General features: G+C 48.4%; 1 protein-coding gene across 1 annotated transcript in view; it reads left to right on the forward strand.

Annotated features, from left to right (window-relative positions):
• Nucleotides 1-19387, forward strand: part of PLCG2 (phospholipase C gamma 2) — a 154322-nt gene extending 134935 nt beyond the window's left edge. Inside the window, exons 27-32 of the mRNA XM_007939124.2 lie at nt 300-445; nt 1177-1291; nt 2216-2383; nt 7532-7620; nt 18178-18362; nt 19345-19387. Of these exons, the coding sequence (XP_007937315.1) occupies nt 300-445; nt 1177-1291; nt 2216-2383; nt 7532-7620; nt 18178-18362; nt 19345-19387 (746 nt within the window). The remainder of the gene's footprint in view (nt 1-299; nt 446-1176; nt 1292-2215; nt 2384-7531; nt 7621-18177; nt 18363-19344) is intronic.
• The last annotated feature ends 291 nt before the right edge of the window (nt 19388-19678 follow it).

Raw genomic sequence — 19678 nt, forward strand, 5'->3', positions numbered from 1 at the left:
GGAATAGGCCGTCGGCAGCATCACTTCATTCATTTTTGCCTGTAGGAATGTTTTAGTCAGTTTTAATACTTTGCTCTTAGGGTGTTGGTGTTATACTTAGAAAGGTGTCCCTAGTTTGGGATTACTTTTTTGACCCTATTATTTTCCTCTAGTACTACAGGTTTTTTTATGACTATCGTAAAAACCTCTCATCTTTTGAGGGGATAGAAATAAATCATTGCATGTGTGTCGCCCCTCCAGGTCGTCAGGGCCCCCGTGCCTGCCTGACAGCAGCTTCTCTTGCTTCTCTTCCTTCCTAGATAAGTACATGCAGTTGAATCATGCCTTGTTTTCTCTCAATGGGCGGACGGGCTACGTCCTGCAGCCTGAGAACATGAGGACTGAGAAGTATGACCCACTACCGCCCGAGCCCCAGAGGAAGATCCAGATGACACTGACAGTCAAGGTGACTCCCCGTGTTCCTTCCCCTCCTGGGAGGCCCTGTCTATGCCCAGAGGGGACCCGAGGGTGCTAGTGCTGCCCTTTAGGCATCAGCATCACCCAGGAAAGATGTTACAGTTTGCCGTCATCTGGGAGGAGGACGTTCCTCCTCCACTCACCTGGACCCCGTACCCTTTGTTCTTTGTTGGGAGGTCTGACAATCCCCCTTGGGGTCAGGGCGGCTTCCAGGGCTCACCAGGGTCTCTCTGGGACCCTGTGAGGTCAGCCTCTGGCCAAAAAGCGAAGATGAAGCCCAAGGGGCTGATGTTTTGGACTGCAGAGAGGAGGGTTTGTGCCACCGGTAGCCAATTTGAGGGTCAAACTTTAATTAGCCTGTAGTCAAAAAGCATTTGTTAGAGTTTTCAGTTCTTCCTTCTGTGAAAACTAAGGAAGGTAGAGACTCTGAAGATTAAGGAGGAAGAAAATGAAGCCTCTCAAACCAGAGGTCTTTACCACACTTGTTCTCTTCCTGTCCCGGGAGCCAAGAGGCTCTCCATTGCATCTCGGGGCTCCCACGGAGTAAGCTGACAGGTCCTGCCTCCACAGCTGTGGAAGGCTGGTGCAACCGTCCCCCATGCGAGGCCATCAGCACTGCTGCTGACCTCTGCTCTCCCCCTACCACCCGCAGAGATTCAGCCTCTAGCCCCCACACTAAGCCCGGGCCAGCCCTCCCCAGGACTCACCTTTGTGTCCTAGGTTCTTGGTGCCCGCCATCTCCCCAAGCTTGGACGAAGCATTGCCTGTCCCTTTGTTGAGGTGGAAATATGTGGAGCCGAGTATGACAACAACAAGTTTAAGACGACAGTTGTCAGTAAGTTGCCCACGGTTCTCTCTCCGTGTAAACCTCGAGCAAGCAGCAGCTGGGGTTGGGGCTTCTCTTCACGGAGGCGTCTGGTGCGCCGTGGCCTGGTTCTGTCATGCACCCTCTTCCCCACTGTGCTGCAGAGCTGGGAAGGAAACAGACTCCTCATTCAATAGTCAGACTTGTATGTGGTGCACAACTGCTTGGCAGCTCTTGCCTGTGGACCAGGATGCTGGCTTGTTCTCTGTGCAGCAGCCCTGCTGTCATTCCTGTGCTGAGTCCAGGGCCAAGAAGCAGAGCCACCTGGGTGATTTTCTAGGGAGGCTAGGCAGGCCTACCCCATGGTGGTGGTGGTACATGCCATCAAGTCAGACCCGACTCATAGCCACCCCTCCTTGGGTTTCTGAGGTGGTATCACTACGGAAGTAGATTGCCCAACCTTCCTTCCGAGGAGTGGCTGGTGGGTTTGAACCGCCAGCCTTCTGGTTAGCAGTCAAGTGCCCTAGGCACCATGCTACCAGAGCTAAAGGAAGAGGTTCTGCCCGGGGCCTTTGAAGGCCCAGTCGATCCCTGTGCTGGTGAAGGATTCCCCAACCACCTAAACTGGGCAGTTGAGATGGGTCAAGAGCTGGGGTTCTGCTCCCCTCCTCTCTGAAGGCCAGGCCCGAGCCAGCAGCTGGAGCAGAAAATATTAATTGTGGTTAGTTACAGGCTGAAGGAGTTAATGCATTCAACTGCTAAGCCCCCTGAGGTGCTGCTTCCACAGGAGGCCTGGCCGTATAGTTCACAAAGTCACTGTTGAAAACCCTCCCACGCAGTTCCACTCTGCCACACGGGGTGCCCGAGTCACGGTCCACTCGACGGCACCTGCTGGGAATGGGTACGAGGAGGTGGGGGCAGACGCACCTCCAGTGAGCTCTGCTCTCTCTGCAGTTGACAACGGCTTGAGTCCCGTCTGGGCTTCCACACAGGAGAAGGTCACGTTCGAAATCTACGACCCCAACCTGGCATTTCTGCGCTTTGTGGTTTACGAGGAAGACATGTTCAGTGATCCCAACTTCCTGGCTCACGCCACTTACCCTATTAAAGGGATCAAGTCAGGTAAGAGCTGCGATTGAGCTAGCAGTGCTGGTCTTACAAAGAGTGAAAAACAGAAAAACATTTTCCCTGGTTTGGCTGTAATCATAGAAAAGCAATTAGGCTGCTTGGGGCACTGGCCTCATGATGTTCCCGCCCCCCCCAGCAAACTTAGAGCCCATCCCCAACCACTTCCGAGGAAGGTGAACTACTGTCTACTTCAAAGTCAGAACTTCTGCCTGCAAAACTGGGTTGTTAGTTTAGTTGTGAACTCGGCACTGGCACTGGATCTCATGTTGAAATAGCCTAAGCCGTTCACGTGCTTGTCCTCACCCCAGGCTGACAGCTATGCAGGTGGCATGTCTTCCTTCTCCCTGGCTGGTAAGGAAAGGCTATTGGCTCACCTTCCTCTCCTGTGAAACTAGAGGGTGGGACAGACCACACCTTGCTGTGGTTGATTCCACTCTATGTTGCCTGGGACCAAGCGTTAGGGATTGAATTGTGTACCCCTCTACAGGCAGTCCTGGGTTATAAACACCCAACTTACGTACATTTACTCCCCCCTTGAAATGACTGAACCCACCACCCTACTGCTAACCAATCCTTCACCACGGTCACCGTCCCTGGCTGCACTGCCAGCCTTTTCCTACACTGATGTAAGGCTAAGTAAGAACCCTGTGCAACTGTACCCACTCACCTACAGATTCTCACAGACACAGTTAGGGACTGATCTCATTTGTACCTGGGGCCTTCCTGTACCTGTGGTTATGGTCCCATTTGGGAATGGGTTGTGTTTGCAGGGTTAGTGTAGGGTGTGTCTTGAGGCTACCTCTTACCAGAGATGAGAGAAGCAGAGATTGGGGGGAGAGAGATGCCCGACCCCATGAAATCTCCAAGGAACCCGGAAATAAACTGAAGAGACAAGGCCCTTCCCCCAGAGAGGGAGCAAGCCTTCTCTGGAGCTGGCCCCCTGAACTGAACTTGGCCTTGCAGCCTCCCGAGCTGTGAGAGAATCCATTTTTCCTTGTTCAGTCTGCCCTGGGCGGGGGTTACGGACGACAGCAGCACTCCCTAACCAGACACCCAGCCAGCTCTTCAGGATCAGGGCTCAGGGCTGAGCCTGCTGCACTCCGAGCTGGCAGATTCAGAAGCTGGGAGCTCATTGCTGCTTCCCGGGCCAGGCATCGATCCAAGGTCCTGCTCAGTAAAGGAGGCTGTCTCCCACTGGGTTTTACGTTACCGTGTTTGAGCTCTGCACTCTCCTTCTGTTTCTGGTACGTGAGGGGCAGGATCCTGAATCCTTCTGCGGTCACAGCTGCCCTTCCCACTCAGGGTTTTCTTTGCACCTTAGGGAGAAAACAATTGCTAACTTTAGTTGCTTATATAGAAATAGCATCTCTTCTCCTGACATTGGGCTTGACAGGGAGCGGAACTGGGTCCTGTTTTCCTCAACTTGGAGCACATCGGATATTCCCTGAATTTCTAACAATCTGATGGTTCCTACCACGGGGCGCAGGGAAGAGCGTGCAGATTCCTGGGCCCACTGTGGGGTATGCTGATTTGACCAGTCTCAGTGGGGCCCAGGAATCTGCATATTTAGCCAGCTCCTAGAAACTGAGACAATGAATTCCTAAGCAAAGAGGCAGTCTTAATGAGAATTTTTTTTTCGCATGTTAGAAATACCCCTTTTACTCATTTGCTCTATTGATTAGAACAGGTATTCAGAGGCTGAGACTTGACTTGACCTCCCCTCTGGATTCACCAGCTTTCCACTCTATAAAGTACTTCCAGCCCAGCAGTAAGCTGCAGTTCTTAAATTCACAATTTGCCTTTTAGTGCATTAGCCAAATCCACGAGACTTAGTACAGGCCCCACTTCTGCTGCTGCATGGACAGCCATGTCTCCTACAGTCTCTCCTGCCCTTGCCTCTGAGTCACAGCAGATGCCCTGCTCAGGGACCCGGGTCTGGCTCCGCGTCCACCGTCCCTCTGCCTTGCCCCCACAGTCCCCTCCCAGTGCCTCAGAGACAAGGTGCAGTCCAAGACCCCAAATGTACTGATTTGTCTAGAAAACCCTATGGTGTAGTTTGAAGACTCAAAAATTTGAGAAAACCAAGACCCTCAGCTGGAGGATAGTTAATAATGTGACCTCAACCCTGTTAGACTATGAGACCTTCTCCCCGCTTCCCAGCTCCTAGAAAACAAACACATCTTTCTCGTGTTTTCTGCTTTCAGCCAAGATCCATCCGACATCAGCAATGACATCCCTCCCTTTCCAAGTCCTCCACTGAATCTGGCTTCACTTTCTGGCAGTTCTCTGTCACTGTACTGCTACAACTATTACTGAATTGTTATGTAAAATTTTACTTGGGTAGAATGTTAACGATACTGTGCAGTGATTTCCACATTCTGTTTTATCACCTTTTTTTGGAATGGGCCCCAGTGTGGAGCTTCTTGAAGTCAGTTGACCAGGTAGCTATCTTTCGAATCTCCTGGCCCAGACGAGTGAGCGCTTCCAGTGCTGTGTCCATTGTTGAAACATCTCCATGGGTATTCTCATTCAATTTTTCACCAGTGCCTTCAGTACAGCTTGGGCTTCTTCCTTCAATACCATTTGATTCTTGACATATGCCACCTCCTGAAAGGGCTGAATGTCGACCAGTTCATTTCTGGACGGAGACTGTGTATTCCTTCTGGCTTTTGATGCTTCCTGTCTCATTCAGTATTCTGCCCACAGAATCCTGTAATATTGACACTGAAAGGTTCGATTTTTTCTTCAGCTCTTTCAGTTTGAGAAATGCTCAACTTGTCTTTCCCTATTGGTTTTCTAACTCCAGGTCAACTCCAGGTCTTTGCACATTTCATTATAACACTTTGTCTTCTTGAGCTGCCCTTTGAAATCTTCTGTTCAGCTCTTTTACTTCAGCATTTCTTCCATTTGCTTTCACTACTGTCCCTTCAAGAGCAGGTTTCAGAGTGGCTTCTGACATCCATTTTCGCCTTTTTCTTCCTTTCCTATTAATGACCTTTTGCTTTCTTCATGTGTGATATCCTTAATGTCATCCCACAACTCATCTGGTCTTTAGTCATTAGTGCTCAATGACCAAACAAATCTATTCTTGAGATAGTCTCTAAATTCAAGTGTGATATATACCTAAGGTCTTACTTTGGCTGTTGTGGACTGTTACTAATTTTCTTCAGTTTCAACTTAAACTTGGATATGAGCAACTGATAGTCTGCTCCACAGTCAGCCTCTGGCCTCCTTCTGACCGATGACATTGAGCTTCTCCATCATGTCTTTCCCCAGATGTAGTCAATCTGATTCCTGTTATTCTAGCCTGCACTGTTCATGTGTGTAGTTGTTGTTGAAAAAACCTATTTCCAACGAACAGGTTGTGGGTCTTGCAAAATTCTATGCTGCGATCTCCTGAGTCATTCGTATCACATTTGTATCACCAAGGCCATATTTCCAACTACTGGTCCTTCTTTGTTTCCAATTATGAATGCATCTTGAATGCATGTTTGAGCAACTTTTCATCTTTGGCAGTAGCGGTTAGCTTGTAGAGTTGAATAATGTTCATGTTAACTGTTCTTCCTTGCAGCCCCTTGGTTATTATCCTATCATGGACAGCACTGTACTTCAGGATAGATCTTGAAGTGTTCTTTTTGGTGACGAATGCAATGTCTTTCCTCTTTTGTCATTCCTGGCCTAGCAGACCATATGATCGTCTGGTTCAGAATGGCCAGTGCCAGTCCATTTCAGCTCACTAATTCCAGGACGTTGATCTTGGTGCAGTCCATCTCATTTTTGACAGCTTCTAATTCTCCTAGATGCATACGTCGTACAGTCCACGTTCCGATTATTAATGGTTGGTTACAGCTGTCCCTTCTTCTCATTGTCAGTCATGCCAGATCAGTGAGTGAGGTTCCACAAGCTTTATTCCATGCACGTGATTATGGTCAACTCCACTTTGAGGAGGCAGCACTTCCCCAGTCCCGCTTTGAGCACCTTCCCACCTGAGGGGCTCGTTTCCAGCACTCGGTCAGACAGTGTTCCACTGCTATTCGGTTTTCAGGGATCAGTCTTCTCGGAAGTAGACCACCACGTCTTTCGTCCCACAGTCTGTGTTATTTGGAAAGCTCTGCTGAAATGTGGCCACCATGGGTGACCTGCTAGTATTTAGTATTGGAAATACCAGTGCACAGCTTCCAGCAGCACACAAGCCCCCGTATGCGACAAACCGACGGACAAGTGGTGTGTGTCCCAGTGCACAGAGACCAGGAGTGGTTGCTGGGGCAGGGGGGAGGGAGAAGCAGGGAGGTACTGCGTGAGAGTGTCTGAGTTTCTGTTAAAGGTGACAGAAAAATGTGCAAAGGGAGACTGGTAATAATAATGCCACTCAATTGCAGCTGTAGAAATGGTTGAAATGGCAAATGTTGTTAAAATAGATTTCACCACAATAAAAAATACCGAAAGAGACTCAGGCCCATGCCTTAGCATACTGTTATCCACAGTTCCTGTTGTGCTTGGGACCATGACTGAGTAGGAGGGAGCCTTCTGAGTACACTATTTAATTACAAAAAGCAACGAAATAACCGTTTGAGACAGGTTGCCTTTCCATTACTTAATGGAGGAGGTTTTACAAAGCTTCTGCCCCACCTCACCTCTCAGAAGGAAACGTTCCTTCACGTGACTGTTGAACACAGACTGTGTTGTAAACAGGAATGGCTTTCAGAGGCAGAGCAGGGCTGCTGGGAACTGGCCGGGGACTGAGTTCCTGCCCTGGGACATCTTTAATGCTCCCACACACTCCAGCGGCTTGTGCTCTGTAAAGGCTTAAATGGAGATACACATGAGGATTCATGACTCCTTGGAGTCTTTGGGCCTTGGGAGTATGTACAGAACTGAGCGCCATCTGTAGTCACTCTAAATTCAACACGGAATGTTCTGTAGGCACTTTCACTTGCCTCCCCGTCTGGACCGGTCAGTCAAAGCTGCATTGATGAAGCCCTCTCCCTACCATCAGGTTGGGACCTCTGGTTTCCAGAACAGCTGCCTGAGGGCACGGACCTCTGCTTCTTGATGGGGGCACGTGATCCCTGCACAGCCCGAGGAAGCCAAGGTCCGATGCCCGTAACCCGGCTATGAGCCGTTTTCCCGTTCTCGCTGCAGGATTTAGATCGGTTCCTCTTAAGAACGGATACAGTGAAGATATGGAGCTGGCAGCTCTCCTGGTTTTCTGTGAAACGCGGCCGGTCCTGGTGAGTGTCTGGAATGCCACTTGGGTGCTCCCTGTGCTGCAGTGGCGGTGGGTGGAGACGGTCTATGGCAGGGTTGGCTGGTGGCCTTGGACCTGATGAGAGTCACCCAGCCCCGGCCTGAGACATCAGAAAGGGTCCTTTCAGCTACAGCTTTGCCCAGAGGCCTTGTCTTTTCCTCCCAGCATCCTCCTTTCTTGGAGAACGTTGTAGCACTCTGTGAGGAAGCAATGCAGTTGGGAAGGGTGAGGCTGCACGGAAGGGCCTCCTAGGTTCCTTTTTCAGCCAGGCTGGACGATGCTCCCTGGTGCACACTCATCCTTTCTGGGTGGGGGTCCCTCGTCTCTGTTGGCGAGTCAGAGCATCCACATGGTGGCCTGTCCCCGTGAAGGAAGTTCACCCATCCCCACTGCCCACAGCAAGTGCCACTCCTTGTGGACTTCTCTGTGCTGCTGGAGGAGCCTGCCTTCTTGGCCCTTCTGGTCTCCCAAGGTTTTGACGATTCACCATCTCTCCTCTGACTCGTTTGGGTAGGCTTGGGGGAAAGGTCTTGGGTTCACTGGACTACTAAAGGATGAGGTGAGCTTATTCAGGACAACGGGGTAAGAACAGGCATTGAGCTATGGGCAGTTTCAGGGCTGGGGTTTGATGGTTACAGCAGCTCTAGGATCTTAGTGACAGCCTCCTCCATGGCATCAGATCGATTCAGACCACATATATGGCCAACAGTGTTCCATGCCTGCCATAAAGCCCAACACAGGCTGGGTGGCTTGTGTGGTCGTCTCAGTGGGCTTGGTCATTTCTAGAGACAACGTGGTTTTAGGCCCCAGAGTGCAGATGGGGGCTTGCTCCATGTCCCTGAATATGCCTCGTTTTCTCATCCTAGGCCTGTGCTTGGGGTAGAGAAACCACAGCCTCTGAAAAACAAACAGTGTTTTGGAAATTGCTTATGGGCAATTTCCAGAATAGAGCGAAGAACTTTTGATGGGGTGGGAGACGGCAGGGATGAGCATGGTTTTTAACAGCTGTAGCAATAGCCCATGCAGTAAAAATTCATGAACGTAACTCAGAGGCGAGAACTTCACACTTTTCTGCATAGCTGGTCCCTTTATGTTCAATTTTCGCAAACTTGGTACTTTTCTAATCATTTTAGAAGCATCAAAATGCTTCTAAATAGGATACGAAACCAAGCAAAGAAAATCAGTAAACACAGAAAGCCACGACTTTTAAGGCACAGTAACTAGGGGACATGCCTCTGAATAGGTCAAGACATCCCTTGGTGGTGTGCAGTGAGTTCCTGCAGGCTGAAATCTGTCTTAAGAGATCAAGGAGTCTCCCGCTTTTAAAAAACATTTTCAACGTTACTGGTTTAGATGCTGAAAATGAATGCACTGTTGCAATATAGTAGCCACCTGAACCTTACAGTCACAGAACAAAAAGTCACCTTCCGTGGTTCTTACTGTGATAGACATGCTGAATGTCATGAATGTTTTGGAAATTCCTCCCTTTGCCAGGGGGACCGAGGCAGCCAGTGGATCCTTGCTGGAAATGCCCAAGCATCAGGTCTCTGCTTTCTTGGAAGAATGTATTTTTTTCTAATTACCATTTAATAATGCCATTTGAGGTGAGTCCATTGCAAGACTTACGCCAGGATATATTACTTTGTACGAACAGTTAGAAATAGAAACACCACTTAGAGTCTGTGGAGAGTGTAGCTCTGTGGTTTGGGGCGGGGGGGGAGGGGGAGGACTTGGTCAACTTAATGTTTTGGTCTGTTTGCTTTGACTGGTTTCCTATGCAGATGTATTGTTTATATAGGTATACGAGCAGTAAGACCACATTGCCTGTATGCATGCGCAGGTTTTGCTTTCAGTGGGGTTTTTTGTTTCTCAGCTTAAGCACCACTGACATTTTGGGTAATTTTGCGTTGTGGGAGGGCTTTGCTGTACATCGTACGATGATTAACAGCGTCCTGGGCTTTGGTCCACTAGGTCCCAGCAGCACCCCTTTGTCATGACAAGTCTGTCTCCAGACATTGTCAGATGTCCTCTGGGGGGCAAGATTGTCCTTTGGCTGAGAACCAGTGCCCTAAAGTGAGCGTAAAAGCACAGTTCAGGCTCTTCCCTCGTTTTCCTTAGCATTGAAAGGACTGTAGACTCTCCCCCCAAATGTACGGACCCCAGGTTAATCACTCCCCTAATGGTGGGCATTTAGATGGAATCCACTTACATACAAATCAGGCTATCCTGATGTCATCATGTGGTTATTACCCACCCCCTCCCCCAGTCAGAATTCTCTCTGTAGGACTGATTCCCAGAAATGGACTTAGGGGGATCAGTTAATTTAGTGGGATAGCAAAATGGCAACACCTCGGCTTCAGCAAAAACTTAGAGTCAGCAAGCAGGAAGACTTAGCTCACTCAGGCTCCCCTCTCCCTGGACACTGAAGGGCCACACTGTGCCCGTGGCTGCCCGGGGAGAGGGAGGCAGTGCTCTGGCCGCAGACATCCCACAGCAGAACTGAGGGAGCAAACCGGGCTCAGATGGTGGGAGGACAGCGTTCCTCTTGCTACCACTCTGCAAAGCTGTCGTCAGCAACCCGGAAACATGATAAATAATTTATAGGATTAGGTATCACTGGCAGGAAATGACTCTACTCCAAAGAAAATGGTGTTTATCTAGACTTGCCTTCCTTGATGAGGGAAGCTTAATGCTTTGGCTGCTAGTGGGGGACGCCACCTTAGAGTGTGTGGGTGAGAGGGGTCCCAAAGGGAACCTCCACTTCCACACATCTGCTTTTGGAAAGTGTTTTAGCAGAGAATTTGTCTGCATGGGTGTGAATTCTGTTTCAGCTGTGGTTTCAGCAGTTTTCTTTAATCCCACATCTGTCTCCTGGTTCTAAGCCACTGACACATGCCACTGAGTGTAGCTGCCTGATACGGGGGACGAGGGGCTCCCAGGAGCCCAGCTGTTACGTTTGGAAGGCATGGTTTTCCTTCGTCTGTGGCAGGGTCAAACCCTGTTGGATTGGTCACTGTATCCGTTGGGGTGCCATGAGAGGCTGAGTCAACAGCCTGGCACAGCACACACACCCGGGCACAGGACTGATGGACTGGCGAACTGAGAGGGAGCTGGCTCCTCAGCCATCTGCTGAGATGGCAGGCAAACGACCCCCCCTTTCTTGGGCAGCCCTTCCTGTCTCCCAGTCTGCCACGTGGTCAGCTGCATGTACGTCTGGCTTCTGAGGAGAATTTGCTGACACCATTTCATCACCCACTAGTTTTTTTTCACTTGAGAAGCAGGGAACATCCCCAGAAACCACCTCTGCATGGTCACTGTCAGTGTTTTTGTAAGATCTTTGCCTTGTAACTGGCGTGTGATGTGTTACAGCTGGAGTCACACAGCCCATGGGAACGGGTGCCCTTTTTCCTACGTCGCACATAGCTTTGAGCATTTGTCCATGGTGGTGTGTGGTGGTCAAAGCCAAGTGAATGCCTGTCCCAGTAGATGGAGGCTTCCTAATTCACACAGCCCTTCTCCCACTGACAGCCATTTAAGCTGGTTGCAGTGTTTGACTTTATTCATAATGAATGTCTTCATGTAAGTAACATTTTTTTTTTAATTACACATTATATCCTGAGGCTAGATACTTAGTCATGGACCTACAGATCAAAGGGAAAAAAATTATTTTTGGATGCATGTCAAACTGTTCTATCAAAAGTAAACAGTGTATTTTAAATTGATGTATTATACCTAATTATGCCATTAATTGAAAGTGACCTCCACTCAAATGATCCCAACCGTTGAGGGTTAGAGAAATTTCATGGAGGAACGATAAGTACAGGGGATTGGTTAGCATTCATCCTCCTCATCACCTGGTGGACAAGTTGGCACTCCTGGAGTAGGTGTCTGGGAAAACAGCTGCCCACAACCTCTTGGATGCTGCTCTGGTGGTAGTTGGAGCCTCACCTTGTGCTGCTGGAGCTAAGGTGCAGGGGGCCTAGTGGGAAGACCAGAACACTGTGGCTTCCTTGGGAGAAGGCTGTGGCACATAGGACCAGAGGGGGTCACACCCTGGAGCTGAGCTGGTCTTGGAGGACCAGAGGGGGTCACACCCTGGAGCTGAGCTGGTCTTGGTTTATTAGGTTGGGAAGGATTTTCTTTCATGTTGCGACACCTGGATCATGAAGAAAGAACCCCCCTGTGCGTCCCAACAGCTTGTTGCAGGTTTTCCCATTTCTTCCATGCTGGTCCCCAGGAGCAGAAACTGCACTGCCTGTCACCCAAGACCCAACAATCCTACATGATCAATGAATGGACGAAATCTTGAGTGTGCAAATTAAAAAGCTAACGAAGAACTCCACCAGGAAGACAGACCCAGGTGAATACCTGCTACATGGAGTTGGAGGAGAGCCATTAGAAATATCAGACAAGACCCCCGAAAACGAATTCTCAAGAGCTACCAACGATATCCAAGTCAAGCACTGAAAGAAACATGCTGGAATAGAAGAAGAACCAATTTCTTGAGTTTAAAAATTCAATACATAAACAAAGAAAAGAGAGTGACTGAGATCTGAATTAGCAGTGACCCTAAATAAAGATAACATGAAAGAAATAGCTCACCATCCAGAGCCAACACCACTTTGAGATGGAAACAAAATAAAGCAGACTTGGTGGTCAGTTATATCAGGCAACGCAGTAACATGCCCGCATGCCCAGAGCACAAAAAAGGAACATGTGGTGGGGAGTTCTTAGTGACAGTTAATCGAAGAACGACCCCCTGGTCTGCAGCTGGAGAGGGGTCACTGGGTCCCAGGTAGACTGAATGGACAGCACACCCAGAGCCTACTGAGCCTACTCAGAGAGCCTACTCAGAGCTTTGTCAACTTTTTGATTCTAAGGATAAGTAAAAAATCAAAGTTCTCAGTACATCAAGTTCATCAAGTTCATCTACAAAAAATCCAAGTAAATATAAATCAAAGTTCTCAGTACATCAAGTTCATCTACAAAAAATCCAAGTAAATATAGCATTGGACTTGTCATCTTATAGCATTGGACTTGTCATCTTATAGCATTGGACTTGTCATCTTCAGGCAGGGAAATCAGAGGAAAGTAGAACGTCACACAGAGAACTCAGCTTCCAGCCAGCCACGGCAATGGGGACAAGTTTCAGATATGTCCCAGCTGAGTGAAACCTCAAAACACTTGAACCAAGGGAAACTAATCAGAAGAGAAACTTTTAGTTCAGGAAGTGAAGGAGTGGAAATGTGTGAGTGATGAGGTTTTTATTATAGTTACATCTTATGGAATTTAATGACAGTGTGATTAAAATGTTGGGATGTGTGTTAAATAAGGTTTCTTGAAACACCAGAAATAGACTGTAATGAAAAGTCATAATAGTTTTGCGCTAAAAACAGTCATCAGCAAAAAAACTCAGGAGTTGAAAGATACTTAACTGTGTCTTGACAGTTTTGATTGTTACCACTGGAGAATTACTTGGCAAATAATCCTTCAGGGGGAAGTTCATTCTGGCATTTTTATGTAAAAAGAAAACATTATTCATGATTGATTTAAAGAAAAAAAAAAAAATCTCCTGAGGGTAACCACTCTTAAGAATTGACAAACCAGAGCAGAGCTAAGGGAGGAAACAAAACCAGTCAACAGAAACTTGACCAAGAGGGTAAAAGTGAGGAAGGGAGAAAGTGAAAGTCTGTGGCACGTAGAGGGGTCACATGGAATGGAATTCATAACACACCTGATTTGGCGAATTGGCTGAGTTCTCTTATTAGAGAAGAGGGAAAGTCTTCCAAGTTGTCAATGAAGAGTAGACATGACACACTGACACCAATAACCAAAGAGGATGAGTTGTGGGATGACATCAAGAACACCATCCATGAAGAAAGCAAAAGGTCATTAAAAAGACAGGAAAGAAAAGACCAAAGTGGACGTCAGAAGAGACTCTGAGACTTGCTTTTGAATGGAGAGTAGCTAAAGCGAATGAAAGAAATGAAGAGCTGAACGGAAGATTTCAGAGGGTGACTTGGGAAGACAAAGACCTCAAGTTAGAAAAGCAAAAGGTAAGAACATACTCTGCATTTCTGAAGCAGAAAGAACTGAAGAAAAACTTTGAGCCTTAAGTTGCAATATTGAAGGATTCTATGGGCAAAATATTTAATGATGCAGAAAGCATCAAAAGAAGACAGAAGGAATACAGTGTCACTGTACCAAAAGGAACTGGTCAGTGTTCAGCCATTTCAGGAAGTAATAGGATTCAGAAGTAATGGTATTGAAGGAAGTCCAAGCTACACTGAAGGAATTGAGGGAATACCCATTGAGATGCTTCAACAAACAGATGCAGTGCTGGAGACGCTCACTTGAGATTTATGCCAAGAAATTTGGCAGACAGCTATCTGGCCATCTGACTAGAAGAGATCCATATTCAGGCCCATTCCCAAGAAAGGTGATCCACCAGAAATGTGGAAATTACCACACAAGTGAAATTTTGTTGAAGGTAATTCAAAGACAGTGCAGCAGTGTACTGACAGGAAACTGTTAGAAATTGAAGCTACATTCAGAAGAGGACATAGAACAAGGGATATATATCAGTGCTGATGTCAGATGGGTCTTGGCTGAAAGCAGGAATACCAGAGAGATGTTTATCTGTGTTTTCTTGACTATACAAAGGTCTTCGACTGTGGATTACAGATGAAGGGTAACATTACAAAGAATGGGAATTGCAGAAATTGAATTACGCTGGTGATGAACCAGTGCATAGACAAGAAGGCAGTCGTTCAAACAGAAAAAGGGAGGCTGCATGGTTTGAAATCAGGAAGGGAGTGTGTCAGGGTTGTATGCTTTCACCATCCTTATCCAATCTGTAAGCTGATGGGATAGTCTGAGAAGTTGAAGCGGCCAGCTCAAATGCAGCTAGTGGTGTCTCCTCATCCGGAGCAAAGAGTGAGGAACAATCAAATGTAAACAATTAGTCTGAGGGACTGATGGACTATTGGAACCTCAGCCTACATGACCCTAAGGCCAGAAGAACTAGATGGTGCCCAGCTTCCAAAGCCAACCACTTGGAAAGGGACCAAAATTGGAGATGCTGGATAGAGTGGAGAAAAAAGGTAGAAAAAAAACTCAAAAACATAAAAAATACCAGTATTACTGGTCAGAAAGAAACTGATGAAACCCCTGACTATAGCCCCAAGTCACTCTTAAGGCCTGGAACTGGGCTCACACCTGTGTCTTAACTCTCAGCCAAACGAAAGACAGGCCTATGATCTGAACACTTCTACCACCAGGGAGATGCACTCCTTAGAACAGTGAGTCGTGGGAGATCAGAAGGACAGCATTCGCACAGGAGAAAGCCAGGCAGAGAGAAATGCACAGGGAAGGGGTAACCACAGGGAGGAAAGCGGTTCCATTGTGGGGATTGTTTTCTGGGTTGTGCAACAAAATGCATACAACTGTTGAATGTCATTCCCCACACTCAGGCCCTGATCTAATAATAACCCACATTTATTGAAGGACAACCTGCTTGCTATCAATCAACATGTAAGAATGAAAGAACCAGTTAGAAATCCTGAAAATACAATTTGAAAATTTAAGTCTAGCAAATGGGAATTTCTAGGAGGAATAATGAACTAGTAAATTCAAAGACTGTGCTGGGGCATTTGCCGTGAAGGTATTCCTTGCCCTCTACCCTCTTCAGGACTGTTGAGGTGTCTGGTATGACAAGGTAAGATATGAAAAGTGAAAGTTAAAAAAAAAAAAAAAAAAGGATAGAATGAGAATCTGCAACACAAAATACCTGAAAGCCTTGGTGGCTGAAAACTTATGTAGCACGAGACACACGAGTCCTCGCACTGTCAACACGGCAGTATGAGTAAGCACAAACCCCTGCCTGGAGGGTTCGCTGTGAGTTGGGTCTGACGCAATGGCCCATGACAACAAGACGAGCTGAGTGAATCGGCAGAAGAGCAGGATCAAGAGGAAATGAGAGGGGACAGTCTTTAATTTGTCGATTCTCTGTAGGTGATCTAGGGGAAATAGTTTTGAGATGTTTAAGACAAAGTAAGTTTTTTGGGGAAAAAAAACAAAAAGTCTAGAAACTTAATACCATAATAAGCTGTCACTGGAGAGTGAAGTCAAAATGGTCTTTCCCGACAGGCAAACAGAAGTAATTCAGTACCACTGGCCTTTGCTTAAAGAACTACTGAAGCTGGAGGTGAAGCAAGGGGGGTCGTCAGGGGAGCAACGGGGAGCCAAGCCCTCAGTAATATTATTAGAAGGTGGAACAACAATTTTTAGGTGAAAACAGACTCAAAAGAAAGCCAGGAAATGATTATCACGAAAATCTTGGGGGCATGGAGGAGGGAGCTTTGGCTGGAGCCCAACATCAGGAGCCCTTCAATCAGTTGAAATACAACTGTATGTCTTTTCATTCAACTATACATGTTTTGTGTACCTTTCTGAATGTGTATTACATACATATGGCATAACAAGGACTAAATTATAATACGTAGCCTATAAAACGTACTAGAATTTGGAAAAGGAGAAAAAGGACTGTGATTATAGATGCGTTTGAGGAAGAGGTGTATTTTGAACTTGAACCTGACACCAAATGGCCGTTACATAAATGAAAGCCCTCTTCTTCTAAATCAGGAGAAGGTAAAAAGCCCGCCCTTCCAGTACAGTTTCAAACTTCCATGAGGCTTCGTTTTGTTTCGCTTTATTCCTCTCAGGAAGTAAAGCTGCCGTCACTGAGGAAGGGCATGAATTAAGTCCACTCAACACTGATTCTCCCAGCGCCTCAGTTGACACACTAATTAGTCCCCCAGGACTGTCCGTTTTACCTCCACCTTTTGTGCAGAGACAATCACCTTTCTCCTCCCCTTCACCTTTGCAAAGGGCTGCAATGACTTTGAGCAGCAGCACCGCCCCCCCCCCCCAAGTCACAGCTGCACCTGTGGTCCTCCGGGCGGGCTGCCCTTGATGTTTGGTAGGACATTAACTAAGGAAAACGATTTGTAGAGTAAGGTATGAGTTGCGTCCATTTTGGAGAAAATAAAAACAATAAACGCAGCCCATTCGTGTGTGTTGACGGTGTGTTTGCAGCACCAGCCCCTCCTCCTTGGATTGTTCCTGCTCACTGACATCCAAGAAACTGTACCTCACACCCGAGCCACAGCGATCTTTAAAAACCTGAGTGAGGTAGGAGGTCCTCCTCCCCCACTGAAGACCTCACCCCTTACCCTGAAGGGTTTGTCCCACGGTATAGTGGAAGGAGCGTTAGGCACACTGCGAACTTTAGGGGGTACAGCTGGGCCCAGGGGATCCCCCAGGGCCTCTGTTTTCCCCTCTTTGGACTTCAGTTCTCGGGCTGACTCCCTACATGATAGCAAACAGACTCCTAGCAGCTCCAAACACTTGTCACTCCTTCAGCGGATCCCCAAGACAAAACCATCTTTTCACTGAGAGCGTCAACAAAGCCCAGGGATGACTGCACTTGGCCCAGGTGGAGGATGAGATGCTGTCACTAGCCAGGACAGAGCCATGTCCTCATCCCCAAAGGTACTATGCTGAGTTTCTTCTTTCCTTTCTGGTAACAGCCCTAGGGACATGTATTTCACACACCACACGGTTCACTCACGTAAAGTGTACAATTCAGTGTTTTTTTCCTGCATCCATCACCACAGTCAATCTTCAAACATCTTCATCACTTCAGAAAGAAACCCCATAACCCATTAGCTTACTGTGGCCACACCGTTAGGAAAGACTGATGACTGAAAAAGGGCATCCATGTTGGATAAAGTAGAGGGTCAGCAAGAATGAGGGACACTCCCTGAGACAGACTGACACCAGTCACGACAACAGACTACACCGTGTCAGTGAACGTGAGGACGATGTAGGACCAGGCACCGTGTCGGTCGGTTACACCGAAGGTGTCCGTGTCTCAGCGCTACCTCTACAACTAATGATACCACCACCACCCATTAGCAGTTACTCCTCACCCCATTCTCACCACTCACTGGCCCCTAGGCAACCACCCATCTACTTTGTGTAGATTTGCCTTTAAATACGACAATGATCCTTCATGTCTAGCCTCTCTCGCTTAGTGTAATGCTCTCAAGGTTCCCCCACACTGTGTCCATCACCTAGGCTTGAAGTCCTCCCGATTGACCTGGCTCCCGTCTACCGTTGTCCTAGTGTGCTGCTGTCTTCTTCGCCTGCTGCGTGGCACTGACTGTGTCGCTGCTTAGAGCCTTGGCATCAGAGCCAGAAGCTGAATGTGGTCCAGCGAAAATCTGATCTGATTAGGAAGCAGGGTCAGCGGGCGTGCATTTGTTAGTTCCATGTTTCATCATCATGCAACATTACGAAAGCCAAGTATTTAGTCAGTGACATGCTTCAGGAGACTCAGTTTACCTTTGGTGAGCATGGCCCTGGGTTTTCCAGGACAGTCCCAGTTGCAGGACATCTGGCCCTGCTCCCTTGGGGCACACTTGGGACACGGTTTAGAGGACGTGCTCAGCACACTGTTCTCCCCTCACCCCTCCAGGAGAGTGAAGAGGAGCTGTACTCGTCCTGTCGCCAGCTGCGGAGGCGGCAGGAAGAACTGAACAACCAGCTCTTTCTGTACGACACACACCAGAACCTGCGCAACGCCAACCGGGACGCCCTGGTCAGGGAGTTCAATGTCACTGAGAACCAGCTACAGCTGTACCAGGAGAAGTGCAACCGGAGGTGGGCCTGCTCCTCCCGCCCCTGCTAATGCTCCGGGTCATGGTGACGTTGGCACCTGAGGCCGGGCTGCTGCAGAGCCCCCGAGGGGCTTTCTTTGGAACCTTCTCTATAACTTAGCTGACAGGAAGGCACATTTGCAAGGACCCTTGGTGGGGAGTGGGTAAGGTCTTGGCTGCTAACCAAAAGGCCAGCGGTTTACACCCAGCAGCCTCTCCATAGGAAAGATGAGGCAACCTGCTTCTGTAAAGATTTACAGCCTCGGAAGCCCCATGGGGCAGTTCTAACCCGTCCTACAGGGTCACTCTGAGTTGCAGTCAACTCGATGGCCTGGATTTATTAGCTCTTACTGAGCCCTGTTGAGTTCCCAAGAGTGTGCACGTGGCTCTACATGACAGCAGATCCCCCCCAGGTTGTGTCAGGCATGTGCTAGGCAGCCAGGGAGCCTAGTGTCCTGGGCATGCAGTGAAGACTGCCCCAGCGGACATGCAATAGCATTCTCCCGTGAGCAACACTGTGCTGCTGATACCCTCACGGAGTCTCACTCATGGTCCCTGGGTGGGGCCAAGTTATGTACTTGGCTGCTAACCAGAAGGGTGGCAGTCTGAATCCACCCAGAGGGGCCACCCAGAGGAAAGGCCTGGTAATCTGCTCTGCAAACTCGCAGCCATGGAAGCCCTGTGGAGCAGGCCTCTGCACACACGGGTCACCACTGCACACACTCAGGCACAGTCGACTCAAGGGCCAATGGTTTTAATCACTTCTGCCTGCCGGGGCCGTATCACCCCGTTTTACGAAGACTAGAATTAAGTTACCTAGACTTAGGTTAAATCTCTTGCCAGTCCCCACCCCGGGGGACTCTCAGCACTGTGCTGTCCGGCCCCGGGAACGCCCCTCAAAGGTGCGGATGAAGCAGTGCCACGGAGCTCGGTACGCAGCCTGTTTCTCCTCCCACTTGGTGACGCTGCCATGTGTTTTCTTTCAGGTTGAGAGAGAAGAGGGTCAGCAACAGCAAGTTTTACTCCTAGGAGCCAGGGTACGTGTGCGAGGGGTCGCACGTGTGTGCGCGTGTACTCGGACCGCTGCAAGATGGTAACTGGTGACGTCATCCTGTCTCCAAGCCTGCCCTCAATCTGACATTTGCAAAGAAGACCCAGCCAGATGGCAGGCATTGGGATGACTTCCTGCTGACTTTGTCATCTCGGACAACTCTCTTAACTTATACTCTCCATAGGGGCCCTCCGGAGGGTCCCTAAAACGGCTCTTTGTGTGGGGCCTCTCATGTTCCACACCTCATTGAATAAAAGTAGTGACAGTCT

This window comes from Orycteropus afer, unplaced genomic scaffold, assembly GCF_000298275.1.
Source record: "Orycteropus afer afer isolate SDZICR_OR568_19922 unplaced genomic scaffold, OryAfe1.0 scaffold00057, whole genome shotgun sequence".
Classification (NCBI taxonomy): Eukaryota; Metazoa; Chordata; class Mammalia; order Tubulidentata; family Orycteropodidae; genus Orycteropus; species Orycteropus afer.